Here is a 24,269-nt window from a genome sequence, read left to right on the forward strand (position 1 = left end):
TTCACCCACCCCACCCCCACCCCACCCCCACGAAATAGGATTTTCGAGTTACGGTAACGTCGCAGCTGTTGCAGAAAATATTTTATACCTAATATATTTTTTTCTGCGAAAGCTGCGACGTTTATTTCCGTACTAGCAAACAAAGAAAAGCGCTTAACTATTCATATTAATTTTACATATTTATGAAAAAGGTCAAAGTTAAATTAAATAAGTTAAATATTATATATTTATTGACGGAGTTCGAGGACAACATGCGCTTTGTCAGTCCCAAGAACCAACTGTCTGTCTGAGGATGTTAGAACGACAAAACGCATTTTACCCGAGAACTTAGTCAATAAATGTTTTGCTATACCTTTCATTTTCATTTTTTTCACATATACATGTATTTTGTACTATCTACCGTGATGTAACCTCAGATCTGTCACTACTGAACACCAATGAATGAAAATGAGATTAAGCTCCGCCGATTCTGTGACTTAAGCGATCCAACATCTCATCGACCGGTCCAACATCTCACTAAGCGGTCAAACATCGAATGTTTTTATGCCCGCTCAGCAAATCATTACACATTTATTGACTGGGTTCGAGGGCAACATGCGTTTTGTCGGACCCAAGAACCAAACTGTCTGTCTGAGGTTGTTAGACCGAAGGGACACAGTTTGGTTCGAGGGTCCGACAAAACGCATTTAGCCCGAGAACTCTGTCAATAATTATTTTGTTATACTTTTCAGTTTATTTTATTGACATGCATGTATTTTGTACTGCATTCCGTGATTTAACATTAACTCCGTCACTGTTTAACGAATGAAAATGAGATTCAGCCCCGCCCATTCTGTGACGTAAGCGGTCCAACATCTCACTAAACGGTCCAACATCGATTTTTTTTTGTGCCCGCTCAGCAAAACATGAAAAATGTTGGAATTTTTTCGTTTAGATTTATGTAAGAACAAATTTTTAAAGGTATAACAATAGATTTGATGGACTTTTTTTCGTTTATTGCTTTGTATAGGAACAATTTTAAAAGGAATATATTGCAGACATATATGTCATGATTGCGCGGACCCTGAGGTCCACTAAGCAAATATATAAGCGAGATTTAACAGGATGCAAACGACAGGCTATGCATGCGCTAGAATGATGGAGAGTTCGCACCTTAGGTAACCTGCCCGTAGAATAATTCGCCCTATTCGAATTAAAATATGCCATTATTTGCAAATCACGCTTTTAAATCCACATATCGCATTTACATAGTCACTGGCGGATCCAAATTTCCCACTTATACAGTCATATACCTTTTATTACAAACTAAACTATGATTCTATTGTACAAGCATTTTAAAAAGTAGGAAGAAATTAGATACATGTAACTTAACAACTTGAATGAAAAACGTCACTCAACGACTAATTCTAGATTTTAAAAGATAGAAGAAGTTTTCAATGGCATAAGTCTTGTGCATCAAGGTTCGCAAAATAATTTTTTCAGCAATCCAATACCGTTTGATAGAGGTCTATAAGCAATCCAATACCGTTTGATAGAGGTCTATATATAGCAACGGGTTTTAATGTGTGTGGGGGGGGCAAAAATTTCTGCGTGCTACAGAGCTGTGATACACGTGAACCATTATCATATCTCTGTTCTTCTTCCGCATAAATCCAGAACAGGTGTCAAGTCGCAGCCATTATCGGTTACATGCTCATGTATCAAATAGCCCGATTTTTGAAACTGACAAAACTTAAGGCCGCTAATCGGAGATAAACTTTAACAACTTTGCTTTGAAACTACAATCAGTCATAAGTAGGCAGATCATTGTGGAAAATGTGAACAAACCTACATGAATACTCACTACACCTAGAAAATTTCTTAATTGAATTTCGGTTAGAAAAACATGCATATGGTCCACGTATTTCAGTCCTTTTTTTAAGGACAGCAACTTGTTGTATTCATAACTGATGGAAGAAGGATATGGAGATAACGAACAGTTTTCAATATCAACATCTATAAAACAATACAAAATAGGAGCAGAGCAAACACTGACCTGCGAAACATCAGAAGTGGGATCAGGAGCCATGGAGGAGTGAGCATCCCCTGCTGACCGGTCACACCCGCCGTGTATCGACCATAGAACTAAAGAAATGATGTGTTTAAACGAGACTGCTGATATTCTTTTTTCATCAACTTGCTTGTCAATAATTTACTGTGTTTTAGAAATTGTTCATACGTAGAGAATATAGGTACTCTTGCGTATCGAATCAATTGATATATATATATATATATATAGACGCCATATGCAGGTGATGAAGGTATATTGCTGCATAATTAATGGAAGTTGACGATAGAAAAGTTAAAGTCATCACGTTTATCATATAGCTTGGTTGTTAGATTACCATTAACACATTTTTCAAGTAAAATATCCAAGTATGAAGCAGATGTGCCAGACTCTGGTATCTTTTATCTCAAGTTCACCATGATATATTGTACCGACGTAGGAATGGAAATTACTATTGTTAATTGACAATACGTCGTCGATATATCTAAATGTCGAGTGTTTTCTTCTTTTCACGCATAAGATTTTGCACAAATTCTGCTTCACATGAATATAAAAACAGGTCTGCTGATAATGGAGCACAATTGTTACCTATGGGAATTCCAATAGATTGTTGATATTTTAAAATCAGTGTTCATTAATTTCACCTTTTTTTTTCATAATATATTATACCAAAAGTATGTCTTCATACGAGATATTATTAATATCCTTTTCGATACATTCTACCTAATAAACAGGACTTTATATCATCCAAAATATATACATAATTATATAACATTGCATATCTTTCCGCTTTTTTGTCTTAGCTATCAATGTCTATAATCAGTCAAACGTCCAAATATGAAAGGAATAAAAGACAGCCAACCAATATAACTAATATTTGGCATTTTGCGATTTTCAATGTGTTTGAAATATAGAAATATACAAATGTAATGGTGATTTATTTAAACATACGACCACTGTTCGTCAATGAGGACATATTGGAGAATTAAACATTGAAGTTCAAACACTCTAATGGAAAAAAAAAATGTTAATTTTCAACAGGGGTAAAATTTTTAGATAGTGCATACAAAAAATGGGACTTTTTTTTCTTCAGGTTTTTGTCGTTAGAAAATGACCCGTCATTTCATTACTATGGTAGTCATTACACATCTTTACACCGGCCTGGCACAGTGGTTGAAATTCCTTATATAATCTAGGTTGGTAATTTTTAAAAAGGGGGCCCCTAGCTCTTCCAAAATTGGGAAGTGAGTGATCTATGGGTGTTAAGTGTTTGTGTTAAGACGGAGCTCTATGTATCGTAAAGTGAAAATGTATGTATTCTCCTACTAACCAAAAAGTGTTCCGCGTGGCGCCGTGTCCTTAATTCGCGAATTCGAATCCACTGCGGGACGCTGAGATCAGTCCTTCTTATGATACCGTATGAACCGATCGAGGTCCCTCGTCATAGTAAGTGTTGACATGCACGCAAAAAGACCCCGCATTCATAAATGGCTCTGAGGGCCAGGTATAGATGTTTATGTAAATTCACTGCCCTCTATCGACAAATGGTTGTGTCTTCATGCATACGAGAGAAAAATCCTCTAGGGGATGTTCAACAACGCACACCGATATTTCTAATACTATAGATATGTCAGGTGGTAGTCAGAAATTCTTTTTTTTCTGTTTTTAATGCCTATATTTCGAATCCAAGAATGTTTCGATTTTTTTATCCCATTAAGTTCGATTTGTATTGTCGTAAATGTATTCACCGTATACAACGGGTAACGCGGGGGAGTCGCTAAAAAGTATGGGGGAGTCGTTTTCAACGTATGGGGGAGTAGATTTTCACCGCTTCGGAGTCGGAAGAGATGTGGTTCACGTCTTTTTTCGGTATTTATAAGATGTATTTACAAAAAACAAATATCCCACGGAAGATGGCAATAGTTAAGTTTTATTTTGGTCATTTGTCCGGTTGTCATATACGTCTAGTTTTCTCAAACACTTCGAAACTGTTTGACAGTTTTCATATTTTCGTTGATCGGATGGTAAAAACATGCATGATTTGTACAATCTACGGCTTGCGTAGGGATTCTCACTGTCAAAACAGCGAGAGAAAACGTTTATATTATAAATGCAACAACTTAAACTTGACTAGACTTTATAAAAAATAATAATTAAGACATTTTCTCCTCAGACAGTGACAGTTACGTAGGGGGGGGGGTCGTTTATGGGAAAGCATATCGCAGGAGAAGTCGCAAAATAAAGTCAAATGCATACTTAGTGTTGTTTTCATCTCTTTTATACTGCCAATACCTTTTTAGCTCACCTCAACGAAGTTGGGGGAGCTTATGTAATATCTCGGCGTCGGTGTCGGCGTCAATGTCGGTGTCGGCGTCCCAGGTAGAGGTAATGTTTTTTGGAGCAGTTTTCTTTTTAAGTACTTCTATGTCCTTTATTGATTAGACATGCATAGAAGATGGTTCTAGTGTGTTTCATTGTACCAGTCAAAGTTTCAGATGCTGCAATTTCAGCCAATAAATGACCAGGTTAATGTTTTGGAGCAAGTTAACATTTTTGGTGCAGTTTTTGGTGTAGGTTTCACTTCCAAGTAACTATAAGCCCTACGTTGACCAACTTGCATACTACCAGGCTTGCTTCGGATGCTGAGTATGACCTACATTTTCTGGTTGCGTGAATAGGTTAAAGATTTTGGTGCATGATTCATTTCCAAGTAACTACATTTATGAGATCTTTAATGACCAAAGTTGCATGGATGATACATCTAAGAATGCATACTACCGGGCTTGCTTCGGATGCTGAATCTGACCTACATTTTGTGAATGAGTGAAAATGTTAGTTTTTGATGATTGATATTCAATATAACTTGTTTGACATAATTAAGTTATATGTAATGAGTAAGGAAAAAAAATATGGCGAAGATTGCGATAGTATTTGAATCCGGATCCTCGGAATCTTCTAGACAAGTCCACTACCAACTGAGCTAGCTTGCAACCGGCGATCAATCTCGTATGACCGCAACATTTATACTTTAATGCATGTTAGAAGCAGATCAGACAAATCAAAAAGAGGGATGGGAGTCAAGACAGATCTAGAAGATCTAAGATTCATAGTAGATTGAATTTACACATCCGTGAACGAGCTCTGTTATCGTTACTTAAAGTTTACGACTCACCGGGTGTGTTCAGTTGGTAAAGTCTGTACACACCAATGAACAAGGACTGACAATGTACTGTGAGGGAATTTTGCTTTCGATCATATCTACTCTGAATTTTCTGGATAATAGTTTGATACACATTAATACACATCAAAATTGCCACTTTTCATAAGTATTAAGAATGAAATTTTAAAAAATGTGAATAAGGGAGGATACATGTATGTCAATCAAACCAGTCCACAAGTTCGAATTTCAATAATTCCGAGATGAAATAAGGCTTTTATTATATTTTCATGTGGAAAGCTAAATAGCAATTGAATATATATGTCGTGATAAAATACAGAAAATTTGAGCAAATACTCTAGACATATAACTTCAATTTTTGTGTCTGTTTACCTTTAAAGCTCGTGTACCCCAAAGACTTATTCTTGGTCACCTGCTACTTCTCATTTACAAAAATGACATTAGTTGTCTATGGAATCAGCTGTGTAATTAAAGTCGACACATTGAACCTTGGGGAGCTCAACATTACCGCTACATCGCTAAAAATTTCAACTCATTATCGCTATAATTTTTTTTACAAAATTTCAACCGATCATTACCGCTACTTATAGATTGAAATATCACCGATACATATGGACCGCCATGGCTTCCTTATGTTAGGTGATTATATTATATGCTGTGGGTCTATTATTATATGCTGTGGCTATATAATTATATGCTGTGGGTTTGTAATTATATGCTGTGGTTCTATAATTATATGCTGTGGTTCTATAATTATATGCTGTGGATCTGTTATTATATGCTGTGGGTCTATAATTATATGCTTTTGTTTTATAATCATATGCTGTGGGTCTATAATTATATGCTGTGGATCTATTATTATATGGTTTCGTTATTATATGCTGTGGGTTCATAATAATATGCTGTGGTTTCGTCATTATATGCTGTGGGTTCATAATTATATGCTGTAGTTGTATTGTTTTTTTTTTAATTTTACTTGCTCAAAAAACAGGCCTAACCGTAATAGGAATGAGAGAGTGGAGTGCTGAACAGGAAGGTATTACATGATTGACTGAAATGAGGTACATATAATGCTTTTTTTAAGTAAAAATATTAATGTTTGAAATAAATGAGGGAATGTATGAATATTACAGAAATATAGCAATACAAGGGGAGATTGTAGAAGCGGGGTTGATTTTTTTTTTCTAGCTGTGTTTTTTACTGCCGGTTAATTTTAAACAATTGCAGTTTTGACCTACAGCATATAATTATATAACCACAGCATATAATTATATAACCACAACCTATCATCGAGCTACAGTTTGATTTTAACGGTCGTGCGAAATTTTGAACACTCTTATTGTCGAACGACGGAAGACCGACTTAATAAACTGACTGCCGATGGTCGGACGATAATCGAAGGTTGGTCGACGGATAACTTCAATTGAAGAAATTGGCCACCGACGCAAAAAAATTATAACTTGGACCGATCGATGGACACAAAATTGGTTAGCCGACAAAAAAAAGAAGTCAAAATCGGCCAAGACAACGGCCGATGAGCTGACGACTGTCTCCCGAAGAATCTCATTTTAACTTCAAAACTCGTCGGCTGTTGATTGTTGGAAATGCTACTGGGGTTTTACTGATTGTGTAAACTGTGTGTTTTATCCATGAACATGCAGTGCTTGATTTGAAAAATTTGAAGTGCTTTATTAAATAAAACATATTTTAAAATTACCCCCCCCCCCACTACACACCCTTCCTTACTCTCAAGCAAATATTCAATTATTCAAATATTCATATTCAATACATAAGTTAGACGTACAAATATCTATTATCGAAAACCGTGTGTATCTCCCCTCTTTCTTTCTCTCTCTCCACTTGGCAAAAAATAAAGGGGGGTTCCAACCCCCGCCCCTCTGGATCCGCCAATGTTATGCTTGTATATGTTATAGTTAAATAAATAAATCTGTACACTCTTAAGTGGCAGGTTAGCGAAAGAGACAATGTAGCGGTAATGTGTAATTCTATATGTAGCGGTAATACAACGTTTTTGTTTCGGTAATGACTATGTAGCGGTAATGAAAATTTCTTAAATGTAGTGGTAATGATACGCGCACCCGAACCTTGTAGCTCAAAAGCTCAAAGACCGGTTTTTACAGAAATATTATATAATGATTTGAATAATTTCAGTATAGGTATTACACATAAATTTTTAAAACAAAGTTTGAATGTGAAAAATACTCAACTATTTTACCAAGAAAATTTTGAACTATAAGTTCAAAATTAAGAACAAGTAACCATCGTCTTCCAATAGAGATGGGTAGATGAAATAATGTTGAAAGAAATGAAAGAGTGTGCATTTTGTGTAATAATAATAATCAGATAGGAGACGGATTTCGATATTCACTGGAATATAATGCATTATGTAGTATTCGAAAAGATTTTGTTGTTGCAGAAACACTATATGTACATCCAAATGTTATAAGATTCTGTTATTTGATGACAAGTACTTATCCAGCATTCTTACGAAAATTGTGTATATATATCTCCATTTTTTTGACATTGTCTGTCCTCCTGTAATTTCTTCTCGCTCATAATTATTGTAAATATGTATACTAGTATATGTAATCTACCCATCTCGATGAGATTAGTATATGTACCTCTTGTACCATACATTTGGTTTTTGAGAGAACAAATGAATGTTGATTATAATGGTAAAGCCAGTCAGATACTACAAACCACACCACCGTGGTAACTGGAAAGCTATCCAACGAAGGACCCGATTCACAACCTATTGTCGTTATCTATAGCTAGACAAAGGTGATCAGTTTTCTTGCGTTTGATTTTATTATGCTAAAATAATTTTGTTTAAACCAATTTTACATGTATGAATCTGATAAAATTACATTTTCATTATCCTGGACGGGTTTAATAACTCTACAGTTTTATTTCACAGTGCAATGAAATTATAATGAATTACTGTCTAGTTAATATAGTATGCCTGGGACATCAACAATAGTGGGAAACATACTTCGTCCGTCATGCAAATTATCCCACGTTTCCCACAGTCGTTAATGCCCTGGCATACTATACTAACTAAACAGTGATTCCTTAAATGCATAGATGATATCCGGTTAATGTATCCAGGCACGTAGCATCGTTTCTGAAAGTGGGGGGGGGGAGGCAACCAGAGAACTTTTTTTCCCTTACCTGAACAAGTTGACAAGCAAAAAAAAAAATTTAAAGTTGCCCAAACTCGAGGATGGGGGGGGGGAGGGGGGGGATAGTGGCCAGCTTTTTCAAAGCCAACTTACTATCACTTCCAATTTTTTCCCTACAATCCTTGTTATCACTATACTATGGTTATAAAGTGGGGGGGCCGACCACCCTATCAGTAAACATTTACTATAGTAAAGGTTATGTTGGGGAAAAAAGTGGGGGGGGGGGGGCAGGCCTCTCTGCGCCCCCCCCCCCCCCGCGGATGCTACGTCCCTAATACAATATATATACACGTGATTTAATCGGTCAATAGAAGGATTATACTTTTATTTATAATAACAAAGTTTATACTAGTATGTTGAGAATTATAAAGAGTATACGTTGTTAAAAATAATCTATTGATAAACAGAATATAAAGAGGTCGAATACAGAATGAAATTTCAAACAAGGAGGATTTTGACATGTTAAATTTCTACCTGTTTATTTGAAGTCCATTTGAATTATAACCCTGAATATGTCGAACCCCTGGACGGCTCGAAGCCGATCTATGGTCCCATCAACTTCGAGATAACAAACCTTAACTGTTCAAGTATTTTTCTTTTCTATTTTAATTTTTTTAGTGAATAAGTACCATAAGTGTCAATAAAATTTAACATTACAATATCGACACCGCTCATCATATTGTAACTGACTTCACAAAAAAATGACTTTATCTAGAGCCACTATTAAGAGACTGGTTGTGAATCTTTAAAGGTCATTAAGGTCTTGAGATCCTTTTCGTATTTGACCTCGCCACAAAATAAAGATACATGTAGGCATAAGGTATATACAATCACTCCACTGGACAAAAGTGTCACACAATGCATATATGCAAATCAAATATAGTACTGATCACTACAGTAAGGCCTTCATCCTATCAACTATATCAAACTTACACTGAAAGATTCCACGTGAGGGCAACCGCTCCAGCGCAGGGAATCCCCCCCCCCGGCCTGTTAGCTAGTATTTATAGTTCCTACCTTCAATGAAAAGGATGCAGTGAAGGTTAGAGATACTTGTAGGGAAACATCTTTCTGACATTGTGCTTGCAAATTATGTATTATTCAAAATAATTAAATACTAATTTGTCTCTTTTTTTTGTTTGTAAATTGTGTTTCCTATCTTGCGAGCTGTGTATATCTCTATAAACGGTTTACTGTATTATTTGGTCCGTCTCGGAACGTAAGAAAAATTTCATTTTTTTATAGAATAATTTTTTGACATAATTGACGGGAAAATCCAATGTTTTTGAAAATTAATAGTAATCTTACTGTTTTCCGATTAATAATGGGGATCCATACATGCACTTAGTTGTCTGTGGTTGAAACTCTAAGAATCAAGGTGAGGTAAAGCCTTATTTTGTATTTTGGAAGGTCTTGTTGCAATGCACGTGGTAAGTATTATAAAATTCTCGTATTCAAACATAATGACCAAAATTTTTATAATAGAAAAAAAAAACACACTAATATACACAGAACGAAATAAATGGTGTCATTGTTCTTGCGCTTTAAACCAAAAGACAAGGCCACCACAAGGTAGAGTATCCCCTCGCAAAGATAACTTCTGTATTCGATAAAGATGCCACGGTGAAAATTACGTCACTCACCCATAGGCGTCAGAACCGGGGTGGGGGCTAGGGGGCTCACCCCCCCCCCACTTTTTTCAAAGGTTGACATAATATAAGCATTGAAAATTGGTGCATGTTTATTATTTTTTTGGTTTACTTTTATTCGTTGGTTTAGCCCCATCCCCCACTTTCGATTAGCCACCCCACTTTCAATTTGCTTTCGACGCCCATTCACCCACAAACGAACACGCCCAACTGCGTTACGTGGGGACAATGTCAGATTGATTTACTGAATGAAAAAATATAACTTTTGACTTTGAAAATTTATGAAACAATTTTTAAGCTGGAAAATGAATTGATATACTGAAATCAACAAATGCTGCTAACAAATGAAACGATTTGTTGATCTCTCTAATTCATCGATCAATTGAGGACTTCGTTTATTATTTTACAAATATGTTTTTAAAAGGAGAAATGAACTAGAGTACCATTTTTTTAAAGAGGGAAACGATTCAACTAAAGACAAAAACTATTTTATTTAACTTGAATTGTGGAAATGTTGGATCGGGAAAAAATGGGAAGGAAGGAAGGAGGAGATGGGTTTAAATTCACTATCTATGATGACTTGTTACCTTTAAATTATTTTAATTAAATAATAAACGAAACTTAATGCACACTTCCTATTCCACTGAAAAATGTCATTGTATCCTAGAATATAAACATGATAAAGGTCTCGTTATAGTTGGAAATAATGCAGAAAAACTCAACAGCGTTTATCTGTCATCCTTGATATATTCCCCTTTTATTTTACTTTTATTACATAAATATAAATGAACAAAATCAATTTCCAGTCCGTTCCTAGATTCGATATAGAAACCGTTGCATGTTTGTGGACAACAGTGGAATCGGGTTCGATGTTCAATGTAACGAGGTTCGTAAATATTGTGACGTCATTTATGTAGTGTTAAAAATTTATTCAGCGATTTTAAACAGACTATACATCAAAATACCACATGTCTATGTAAAACTGTATCCACGAATAAGTAGAGGATAAGGAGAAAAATGTTCAAAAACATCAAGAATGATATAATTGTTAAATCCAACAGTAAAGCCAGAGGAGTTCTGATGACGTTCCCCATAAGAATGAGTGATAAAAAACATTCCCCATAATTTTTGATTACAAACAGAGACGACAGATAGGTAATTTTTACGATAAGAAAGGAGAGTCTATAATAATATAGTTATTTTCCATCAAAATTGCCTATTATTTTGATAAAATTGTAATACGGAAGCACTTTCCCCACAATGTATTCCATGCGCCCAATTCCTCACAAGTCGGTTATGACGGGTAAGAGAGAGAGAGAGAGAGAGAGAGAGAGAGAGAGAGAGAGAGAGAGAGAGAGAAAGTTACCTGACTTGATGGTTTCCAGTATACTACTCTTCAAATCTTCGTGGATGTTAGTTTCATTTTTCTTAATTCGCGCGATTTCTTGTTTTAAGGAATCCATCTGTTTCGCGTTCTCCTGTCGTAAGTACTCAATCTTTTCGTTCAATATTTCAATCGTCTGATCATTACGGTCGCAGTAATTTTTGTCATCGGAATAAATTTGCTGACAACTAGCCGCACAAAAGAACAAGACGTATACGAAGATAACCGCCCAAACTCCTGCCATGATTTTAGTTGCACGCTGTCTGAAAATAAGCTCCCCTAAAACAATCTGTAGTTTATATACCCTAAAATTGGGAAGTTAAAAGTTTCCCTAATATATTACTCTACCGAAACACTTAACGTTCAGCAGCGAATTTTATACGACAGTCAAGAAAAAATAAAATATTCAGGATGTATGGTCATAGGTCAAGTTCAGACTAATGCTGGTAGTGGATGGCATTATAAACATTGTATATACCAGTTTTAAAACTTAAAATGGACATATTGTTTTTAACCACTACATCTTTAACAAACAGAAATAGATATATAAATCAATATATACTGGACAAAAAAGAGTTAAGGATCATCAAATTAAATATGTTTTACAATTACTGGATCATAGAAAACAGAATGCATTTTTAATTTAAGTATCATATTTTATATTTCAAAAGTGAAAATTAAACATTAGATGTGATAAATTTGTTTGAACACACTATACGAATTGTTCATTAAGGTCACTATAGAATTCAGCATTCTGGGGTTAGACCTGAAAATGATATTTTTTCCGAAGAGTCAATTTACTTCACTAGAGCGATTGTCAGTATTTTGTATGACCTCACCGCAAGACCCTGCAGCGCATACTCATGTTGCCTGTCAGCTGTTCAAAGCTAGCCTGAGGGATCTGTTACCATTCCTCCTGCAATGCTGTACTATGAGATCAATCATTATCGTCCATTAAGATGAAATCATCCCCGATTATGCATGTAATACGTCAACCTATAGGATGAAGAATATCATTTCGGTATTTTAAACCTGTCAGGTTGCGTTCAATAATGTGCACATCGGTTTTGTAGTCAATACTTATGCCTGCCCAAATCATCATCAAACCTCCATTTACTCTGTATTGCTCAGAAATGACACAATCAGCATATCTTTCCACAATTGCAATTCAATCAAGTCTTCTGTCATCATGGAAGTCAAAACAAAGTCGTGACTCGTCTGAGAATAGAACAGAACACCAATGACGTTATTGCCAAATTTTTGTGTTCTGTTACCCACTGTAGTCGATTTCTGCGGCACTCTTATTTAAATAAAGGACGTGCGGCAGGTCGGCAAGCCTGGAGATTTCCTTTCTGAAGTCTGTTTCCAGCTGTTTGAGTAGAAATCCGTCCGGTGCGTCTCAGCAAAATTGGCCAAATAATGATCCTATAGAAAAGTCGTACATTTAATATAATTTTTATAACTTTTGCTCACTGAATATCATCAGAAATCATTATTTCATGAACTTTTTTTTAATAATTGTAATCATAAAGTAATCAAAAATTAAACATGATTACAAGACTTTTTTCACAGAGTAATCGATTAAATTACGATTACTTGTAATCAGAAAAATGGATGATTACTGATTACTTATGATTACTTGGCAAGCTGTAATCGATTACAGCTGATTACGATTACTGATTACGATTACCCCATCCCTGCTACAGAAAACCCTCTTTGATACTTTAAAGCTTCCATCGTTCCACTTACTTTTTTAACGCCACGTACTTTCTTGATTAATATTTCCCAAAACCCAGTAAACACGTGTGATTTAAGTATCGAATCATGTTAATGACATGTTTTTAAAACTACTTACGCCTAGTTGTCCTATAAATTCATGGGTATGAAAAAAATATTTCTGTGTAAAAATATGATCCCTAACTTATTTTGCCCAGTATATAATATGTATAATGAGACTTTCAAATTTATTTAATTCTTCACATTAATCTGTTGAAGGTACAATTATCACACATTTAAAATTTCTAATACTTTCTCAATATGAGTTTGAATTCTTAAGAAATTAAAAGCGGTTTTTTTTCATTCCCTGAAGCAATTTGTGTATGAGGTTCACAAATAAATTACGTTGTGAATTGATAATTGATATTTATTCAAAAGGTATCAATGCCACTTTTTGTATAGAATACTAACCTCAACTCTATAAGGTATGGGATATATGGAGATAACGAATAGTATTGGAGCTTAAAAATCCATTAAACAAAACAAAAAGAGCAAGACAATCAAGGACCGGAAAAACATCAGCGATGGGACCAGGTACCATGAAGAAGTAAGCATCTCTATCCGCCCGGTCACATCAACGTTTGCTCCTTATTATTCAATAATCGACAATCGTTTCAAAAATACCATTTCAAACCCAATCTCTCTCTCTCTTTCTCTTATATGTGTTTTTGAAACAGCAACTTAATTCAATTTATCTTACTAGAGCTTTTATCAAAAGAAAATGTACACACTATTCCACGTCAATCAATTATCTTTAAAGAACAAATCTATCTTTGCGTTGAGATTAATTTTCATGAGGTATTGGATACGAATAATCTTTTTTTTAATTTTTGATAGTTTTGAGAGGTGTTAAGTGTCCCAATTAATTTAAATTGCTTTATGACATCAAATGACGCAAAAATATGTCTATTAGGCATGTTTTATCTTATTGACAAGTGAAATTTTTATTTTAATATAAAAAGTGAAAGAAGATATTTTAAGTGAAAAAAAATACAATGTACTTAACTTGCACGAATATCTAAATTACAATTCGTTTTGTTTATTTTTGAAGGGTTTGGATGCATGCTTGCATATATGTTTGCCAAGTCTCTTATCGTTTTTATTGTTTTAAAAAGGAATTTTTTTAAAAATACCATTGGCAAAGCATATTATATTTTCTGTTGAGTGTTTGGTCACACTATCGAAGATTTTATTTCAAAAACGAGATGCAAAGGTGACCATATTTCTTATAAATAGATTAGAAAGAGGAGAAAGCAAAAATTATAAGAAAAATATGTTGTTTAATATTTAATATAAAATTCTTTGCATTTAGTCCTGCAAAAAAAAAAAAGAAATAATTGTTAAATCTATTTTTGTTAAGTAATGGTTGTACTTTCAATTGTAATAATTATAAATAAGTAGCAGTAAGGTAATATAGGATTTATATTGTTTAAAGTAATAAGGAAGAAATTCCATAACGAAAAAAAAGAACAACTTCATTAATAGAAAAAAAAAAACTTAAAGGGATGGTTACTTCAAAACAGGGGTTACAGATGCTCAGAAAAAGACCTAAGAAATGTTAAAAATTAAAGCTTTAAATTAAAACGACAGAGAAAATTGCAAAAAAAAAAAATAGAGAAAAAAAGTCAATTGGCAATATCTTCATTTTCGTTAGTCAGTCCCATCGTTGAAAAAATCCAATATAGATATATACTAGTAGGAAAACAATGGGTTGTAAACTGAGATAAATATGAAAACAGTGGGTTGTAAACTGAGATTAATATGAAAACAGTGGGTTGTAAACTGAGATAAATATGAAAACAATGCGATGTAATCTGAGATTAAAATAAAAACAGTGGGTTGTGAACTGAAATAAATATTTTGAACTGATATAATTATAAAAACAGTTGGTTGTAAACTGAGATATAAATGAAAATAGTGGGTTGTAAACTGAGATTAATATGAAACGAATGGATTGAAACTGAGATAAATATGAAAACAGTGGGTTATAAAATGAGATCGATATGGAAACAGTGGGTTGTAAACTGAGATAAATATGAAATCATTGGTTGTTAACTGGGATAAATATGTAACAGGGGGTTGTAATCTGAGATAAATTTGAAAACATTGGGTTCTTTACTGACATAGATATAAAAACATTTGGTTATTATCTGAGAAAATTATGAAAACAGTGGATTGTATACTGAGATAAATATAAAAAAAACAGTGCGTTGTAATCTGAGATAACTATGAAATTCAGTTGTTTGTGAACTGAGATAAAAATAAAAAAAAAAAAACACTGGGTTTTAAACTGAGATAAGAGAAGAGTAAGGTCACATCCTAGAAGGGAACCTGGATGAATGAACATGTTAACAGTCGCTTGTGAACTGAGAGAAAACAATTTCATCAGGATTGACATATTCTAAACGTTAATTATATATAAATACCGAATTAAAATTAAATTTCTAGGTCCGTTATGCATATTTTTTTCGTTTGATTTTGAATGATTCTTTCTTATTTAATTGGCATGTATATTTAAAAATTTTAAAAAAAGCTTAAATTTACCAATAATTATGATAGTTCAAATAAAACGATTACCATGTCCAAGAAAAACAGAATCCAATTCCCTGACACCCACCCCCCTCATTCACGTCTATTCTGAAGAGGCACATACCATTTATGTCATAATAAATCACAAATGAAAAAAGTGAAAATGGTTGGTGATAACAGTTGATTATATTTCTGCTATGAACATCATCTTATACAATAGATAAGTAATAACACAGTACTATTAAAATTAATATTTTGTTAATTAAGGAGAATCGACATTAAAACGTAGTTCTGAATTAAGGATATCCGATATCGAAATATTATTCTGAAATAATTTAATTTTACTTGTAACACGTCATTTGATTGGCTAAAAGATTTTATTCATTTTACATTACATAACTTGCCTACGTCACAATTAGTTACGTCAAAAAACCTATTTCTCCGCTTGAAGTTACATTTAAGATTTAATCAATGGGAAGTCTTATTCTTGGGAAAACATTGTCTCATTGTTTGCACTGAAATCAAATTATAAGGAATAATGCTTATTTCAACTTATTTTATACGGTATAACAAAACTTAGGGCAGTTTACGTTTTTTTATATAAACCGCTTTGTATATGTGCGTATAACAATACTTTTTTGTTATTGGTGTAACAAAGTAAACAAACGGGTGGGGGTCTACTTTTTTCCTCTCTATAATCGTGAGGAATACTTTTATACACGAGAATTAAATTTTTGCAAGCTCGTTGTCTCGGGTAATTACTCGAAAATTTAAGTCATTGCGAAGTCATCGTGTCATTAAGTCATTGTGATTTAAAGCATTTTCTAAGAAACTCCTATCGTAGAAGAGAACAAAGAAAAAATGAAAACAATCGGTTGTAAAATGAGACAAGTGAAAAAGAATTAAACTTATACCAGGAAAAGACACCAGAGTCTGACTCATCTGTTTCCTACAAGGATATTTACTTGAAAGAAGACGTTGATGTAAATCTAACAACCAAGCGCTATGATAATCATGATAAATTTAACTTTTCTAGTGTCATCTTCCCTTTCTTATGTAGCAATATACAATATTTTTGTTTTTAGCTTTAAAGAGCAATATTCTATGTTCAACTGGTAGCAATTTAGCAAGGATGTATGTATATTCTATGTAAAACTGATAGCAATTTAGCGAGAATGTATATATATTTACATCCACTGAATATTTTCTTCTTTATTTCTTTAGAAAACCCATTGCGTTAATCACTGCATGAACGACAATTGGCATGTTGCCGGTACAGATTTTTTCATCAGTGGCTGTTCAATCAATGAAACGTATAAAGACGTTCTCATCATTAATACAATAATTAATCTTTTTAATCCTACATTGAATGATTATTTTTACAGATATAAATATAAACCATAAGATGTCTTTCTTCGTTAGTTATTACTGGAATTAATGGAAGCAGCTATTGCAGAAAACAATTACATAACTCGCTTAAATTTACGCTCTATTTCATTTACTTTTTAAACGTAAATTATATGTTTTCTTTTGTAATTTGTTTGTCATATCTAGTATTTTGACAGTTTATAGAAAAATCTATGAAAAAGTATGTGACAAAAATTGTAAATAAATCTTTTGATTTAGACAGGAGTATTTGCGTAGTTGAAACGCAGCACAGTGAAGGTTACAGAAAGGAGGCGGAACCTAATTTTTACGGGAAAACTTGATTATGACATCAATCACAATATACGTCATACAACATTTCTTTAAAATACCAGAAAATGAGTTTATCTGCTAATTTAACTAGTAAGAAATCATCAAACTACATACTACAGCGTGTTGTTTCGTCGTTAGTTAAATCCCACATAACAGGTTATAAACAAGTCACTGATCGCTATACACTTGTCAATATGACGTCATTTCTTACAACGTGACGAAGTTTGTATGCAGTAAAAGACAGATAGAGTAATATTTTCTCAACAAAATATGTATTCTCTAATAAAATAAAATATTGTTAACATATATTCTATGGGCCAATAACTTGAATTTAATGTCTTCTTCACTATTTTATTAATATATTTTCTGTACATTACGTATTTAATTGACACTGCCGTATAATTGTATGCAAGTACATGGGAGGGTAATGTGGCGGGTCTTAATAAATCGAACTAGTGCAAGAGCATACACTCTATATATCAAAGTAAGCTTTTACATTTCAATTAAAGAACCATTAAGGTATCTGAAAAGTGCTGCGATCCTGATGAAATCTTAAAAACAATTTTTTATCAATATTTGATGCCGCTGACCAGCAAAAAATATTGCATTCGGTCATACAAGTATAATTTTAACAATGAAATTGTAGAATTTAGACAGGATCGCAGCACTTTTTAGAAACTACAGTGCGTGTTGAAAATATTTATATACTAAACTTTAAAATTTAACTTGGTTATGCCCTTTGCACTAGTGATATTTATATGTAACATTAATACTTCAAGTCAATATGCCAAAATCGCGTGACTGCCGCATCACGTGACTAGTCTAAATATAAAATATAATCGTCCTCGATATGTAGTTATTAATCATAATGACAATTTTCCGATATAAATGATTTACTAAAAATAATCGCCATCCCGATTACGAACACATTTTTAAATACAAAGTTTAGTTGATATTTCCATTACGCACCTTAACTGTATTGCGAACAGGCTTAATCTAGCGATATGGTGAACCGGCGGGGACAATATGTACAATATGGTGGACCGTGGGTGAAGTTCGGATGTAGTGTGTGGCAACACACTTTGAAAAAATTACGCACTTTGAAAAAAAAATTTCAAAGTGCGTTAAAATTTGGACAAAATCAACGCACTTTGAATAAAATTTACAAAGTGCGTTAATTTTGGGACCAACTTAACGCACTTTGAAAAAAATTTTCAAAGTGCGTTAAGAGTCTACATCAATATATTTTACCATGGAGACACTTAGCGCACTTTGAAAAAAAAATCCTATTTTAGTCATGGAAAGCTTTTATTTGTTATTTATGTTTTAAAAAACTAAGCCTTACCCTAACCTATAAAATGAATTGATTTTACTCCCGTCAAAAAGAGGAGAAGACGGGTATACGATCTCTATGTCTAAATCTTTATCTTTCCAATACATAAGTATCGGTAACAAACGGGGAAGGGGAGCAATAAACCTAAAAAGGGTACACTGCATTTTCAATGCTTATACGATGTATATATATTTCCAAAATAAGTGGGGGGCTTAGACCCTCCCATGGTCCTTCGCCCAGTCTCGATGTCTATGCTAAATTCAAAGCATTCATATAATTATGTATTTACCTAACTGGTATGACGTTGACAACTTTCAATAATAAATGAATAAATTAAAACCGATGAAAACTAGAATTTTTTAAGTACCGTAAAAAGTATGAAAGAGAAATAATTTTCATAGTTTTGAACAATCAAATTGGCCCCTTTTTATTATGATAAATGCTAAGTTGCTTGAAGCTGTCCTCTGTTTGTGCCCCCTATACACCTTTACATCTACTTATTAAAGATTAGAATTTAAACAAAAAAGGAGAAGAAACGAAGTAATGAACTTAAACAATCGTCACTCTTTTTTTAAAGACCCTTTAAATTTCCCTTTTATTTTATCAAAACATTAAATATTAAAAACGTCAATATCTCAGGTGCTACAGTGACTATATCATAAAAAAATTATTAAACCAGAATCTGTTATTTATCAAACCGATTATTTGGAGTAATATTGATCAATCTTTACATTTTTTTTCAAAGTGCGTTAATATGGTCGATATTAACGCATTTTGAAATTTTTTTTTTTTTCAAAGTGCGTTAGCTTGGTCCCAAATTTTAACGCACTTTGAAAAATTTTTTCAAAGTGCGTTGTAACAGTGGTGTTAAAATATTCAGTGATAACCATTATTGAACTTTTGGCCATTTTTATGTTCATTGTACATTTGTAGATAGATCAATTGTTAACTTTTTATCATAATGACAAATGATACAAACAAACTTTTGTTCAAAGTCTTGTAAATAACGACTTAAGTCATGTTTTAATGAATAAAAAAAATAAGTTTCGCCGCGTAGTAATACAAACAAACTTTTGTTCAAAGTCTTGTAAATAAACTTAAGTCATGTTTTAATGAATAAAAAAAATAAGTTTCGCCGCGTATAATATAATTTCTATTCAAAGTTTCACAAAATGGAAATTGAAGTGAAAAATATCTGAATAGAATTATAAGGATGGTTTCAGAAGGGTAGAATTTTAAACATCACCGACGGTTTACAATTTCTTTATATTCTAGAATTTATTGCAATGAAATTAGGTAAAAAAAATATATATATATATACCAACCCGGATGATTGTTTGTTTGTATCATCTGTCCTTAAAGTGTTATTGATATCTAAGGGATTAATTCAGCTTGTTTGATTCTATCATTTACTTCATCTTTAATAATCTCTATCTCCATAGAATAAAGAAAAACAGAATCCAGCCCTATATCGACTTATCATTATAGTTATAAATCTTTAAATTACATTAGTTCAGTGTTAGCTATTATATCTGGTCACATATTTATTTAACTGTTGTGTATTGTTGTTATTATAATACTTATAGTATTTTTACATTTCACGTCGGGTTTGCAATTGTCTCCGACTTTGCGCGTATGTCAGCCAGTTATGGACAACACCTTCACATCTGATGCTGACCACCGTGGCGTTGTCAACGGCCATAACTAGACAGACATAACTGCGAGTAGGTATCTATTGTCCCCTAGACATTTAATATTGTTCACTGTGATTTATCTTTTCATTAAATAAATAATTGTTAACCTTTACAAATGCATTTTTCTTTGTAAATTACCGAATTTAGTTTTATATGTGGAAACGTATAAGTTTCCTGTTACTATATCAAATTGTAAATTGCTCCTTAGCTTCATCTAGGTGTTTTCACTAGCATTTTTTAAAAAAAGAAAATGACATGCAAAAATCGTTAATATTTGTAAACTAACATAACATTGGAAACAGTTTTAATATGTTTCAAAAACAATTCAGAAAATGCTCTTTAAAAAAATTACCATAAGCTTCTTGAAAATAGAATTAAAATATTTTTAAAAGTTTATTTTGAAATGTTTTTAAAAAGCTTTTCTTCAACATTAATAAAATGTTCTGGCCGGTCACGGTAGCCTAATGGTAGAGAGTTCGCTTCGTTAACGAGAGGCAATCGTGACGTATCCATATCAGTGAAATATTGTGGAGAGGAATGTTAAATAGTATACAATTAATCAACATATCAAAACCCTTATTTTATTTTATTTTTTAATAAATGTAATTTAATGTTACGTGGATGATCTTGTAAACAATCTTATTGCCAAAATTGGGTTCTTATAAAGTTAACAAACCATTGACCAAGTAAGCAAACACAAAATATTCTGAAATATTAAAACTGTCAACATGAAAAAAGCTTTTATTAAACAGTAACTGTAATATTTTTGAAATTTATTTAATTGCTGATATAGTTTCCGATTTCATCCAAACTTTGTTTGGCATTTATTTATTCCCGGGGGAAGCAGACTTTCATAGAAACATTAAGTGTTCTAAAATTAAAGGACATGAAGCTATCATATAACAAATCCTCTCCCTTCCTGTCAAGAATATAGAGTGGGTTTCTCATGAATGTTTCAAATGTATTTAAATGACTACAGAGTAGGGATATATTTTCGTCACAAGTCTTAAAACATTTAGTTTAATTATAATACAAATGAGATCCCGTGTTCTATTACTATTTTATTTATTAATGTAATACAACATTTGAAAATGTCCGTCTACTCTCATTAAGAAAAATTGATTATATTGACAACTTTATTTGTTTACTTTATTTTTTTTTCTTTTCGTCCTTAGAAGTTAAATTACTGATTTTGTTAGCATACATTTACCATACATAGACTTTCAAGTTTTTTGTCAACAAATAGACTTTGATCTTGCGTTGAATTTCTTGATTATAAACTATTTTTTTTTTTTACAAAAGTTCTCTTTTACGGACAAGATATGGAAACGGCCGAATTAGACCACTTATATTATGTGAAAGCCAAAACAGTGAAATTTGAGATATTTTGTTGTCAAGAACTTAATATGATTCTTATTAAAATTAAGCTCTAATTCTGATTTAAAGTTTAAACAATGGCCACAGGAAGGGCAGGGATTGGGACGTTTACCGAACTTTTCTCAATTCTGTTGAAAGTAAGTAAAATTTGAAGTAGTTTTCATTTACGAAAACGTCTGCATTTCTATATCTAAGATATATCCAACATAAGTGTATGATATATGTATGTCAATTTAGCAATTGACAAAACTTGTGTTCTTTACCTCCGTAAACAAAATTTGATGTACAATCCACAAGAAACTGCATAAAAATGAGAACATTCCTACTTTTGTTCAACTCTTCTGTGCCCTCTATCTATCTCATAACTTAAAACCTATAATAATTTTAAATTAGGGGCCACAACAGGTTTTTTATTTAAAAAAATGTTGTATTATTCTAATAGAAAATGCAAAATAGGGGCAGAATGCGATCTTTGCCTACCTTGTCTTTAGTCAGTATTGCCTTTTTAATACTCTTGTAGGTCAGAAATAATTGATTTATCAATCATAATATAACTGAAAGCTATCTAAAGATTACAAATGACTTTTTTTCCATTTAAAATATCATATAATTTTTTTTTAAATTTCACTTACATATAAAGGACTAAAAGAATATCTTTTGAGGATAAATTATGATACTGACAATTTTATTTAATTAAATTGGTTTTTTGGTCTTTAGAAGTTTAATATCTGATTTATTAAACATACATTCATAGTCTTATATAAAGTTGTTTTTTTTCTGGTAAACACAAATACTTATTGAATATTTGTTTTGTTTTATCAACTAATTCATTTCCTAAGAGTTCTAGATGATGTAAAAACCAGAACATAGTTACAATTTTGATATTCTGTAGCCAAGCACAAAAATAATGAATATTTTTAAAACTTAGCTTTTATTTTGATTATAATCTTAAACAGAGACTACAAGAGGGCGCAGAACTGGGACGTTTTAACAACATTTTTCAATTCTGTCGGAATTTCGTAAAATTTGAGTTTTCATTTCGAAAAGATTCTAAATTTTTTATATCTAAAATGCATCTGATATAGGTACATGATATACGTTTGATATATGCACATAAATTTTGCAGATAGACAAGCTTGTGTTTTTTGTTTTCTTAAACAAAATTGGCATAAAAATGAGAACGATTGGAAATTTAGATTTCACGTGTTCTTACATTTCTGAGCCCACTGTGTATCAAATAACTAAAACCATTACTATTTTTTTAAAGGTATGGTAACAGGTTTTAATTGATAAATTGTTGTATTATTCTAAAAGACAACCCAAAATAGTGGACGTACTGGATCCTTAGCCTATCTTATCTTTTTCTAGAATCGCTTGTCGTATGCTTTTGAAAGTCAGATATAATTGATTTATTATTCATAATATTGCTGAATTCTATCTGATGATAAATTTACTTTTTCCATTCGAAATATCATATACAAAAACGAATAAGAATATTGTCTGTCTTCCAACTTTCAAACTGTTGCTTTTCCATAGGTGTTACCAAAATTTATTTCTTGTTATTCCTGAAATTCCTGCTTTCATTGCATCTCTAAAAATATCTCTAGCATGTTCTTTCTTAAAATCAACACGTAATCTGATCCACAGATGTACAGCCTTCCAATAAAATTTCCCAGAAAGTTCTAAACACAGAACACTGAAGAGTTGTAGGGTAGTTCTGTTAGAGAGATCCGCCCTCAGAAGTAGAGATAAGAATATAATTACAAAAAAAAATTACACAATGAATAATAGAATTAATATGCTAGGATTATGTAGGTCGGATAATACGTTATTGAATACTTTATAAACAGTAACTTTGAAATGAAAGAAAACCACAGTGTCTCTGTTTAAGCAAAGTGAATTGTTTTTTACCTATGTTAGAAATGAATGAAATTGTTTAAATATGCACAAAATTATATTATGTAATAAAGCTTTCTTGCGTTATTGTTCTAAACTCCTAATGACTCCTAAATTAGATAATAAAATCAATAAACTATAGCTGCCTCTGTAATATTTCGACTCAATATATCTCAGTGAATTCAAAATATAAAATACCTTTGAGTCTGACATATCTGGTTCAGAGTTGATCAATTCTTCATACACGAAATAAATTCTCCAGGAAACAATATATTTTTCTCAAACAACAAAAAATTGACTCCTAGGAAATATGTGATTTGACGGTAATTGTTCGACCATTATTTTCATGTTGAATTGAAAATGTCAGCTCCGATATGTGTTATTTAAATGAACTTCAGCTTGAACAAGAGTTAATTATCTCAATATTTCATTAGTACAATTACAAGGAACTGACCAGTTAATACTCATTTTGTATTTAATTGGATTTCTAATTTCAAATCAACTC

At 32.4% G+C, this 24,269-nt stretch overlaps 1 protein-coding gene across 4 annotated transcripts in view; it reads right to left on the reverse strand.

The window, feature by feature from the left end:
* The window catches only part of LOC134249984 (microfibril-associated glycoprotein 4-like), an 81,872-nt gene extending 70,046 nt beyond the window's left edge, over positions 1-11,826 (reverse strand). The window contains exon 1 of one of the 4 annotated variants that reach the window (XM_062732327.1): positions 11,444-11,819. In XM_062732327.1, the coding sequence (XP_062588311.1) occupies positions 11,444-11,705 (262 nt within the window). In that variant the 5' untranslated portion in view covers positions 11,706-11,819. Of the gene's footprint in view, positions 1-11,443 lie in introns of all 4 variants that reach the window. The other 3 variants (XM_062732326.1, XM_062732325.1, XM_062732324.1) reach the window with 3 other exon arrangements.
* Positions 11,827-24,269: the final 12,443 nt, after the last annotated feature.

The sequence above is a fragment of the Saccostrea cucullata genome, unplaced genomic scaffold (genome assembly GCF_032062105.1).
Source record: "Saccostrea cucullata isolate Sc308-1 unplaced genomic scaffold, CSIRO_AGI_Scuc_v1 ctg997, whole genome shotgun sequence".
Taxonomy (NCBI): Eukaryota; Metazoa; Mollusca; class Bivalvia; order Ostreida; family Ostreidae; genus Saccostrea; species Saccostrea cuccullata.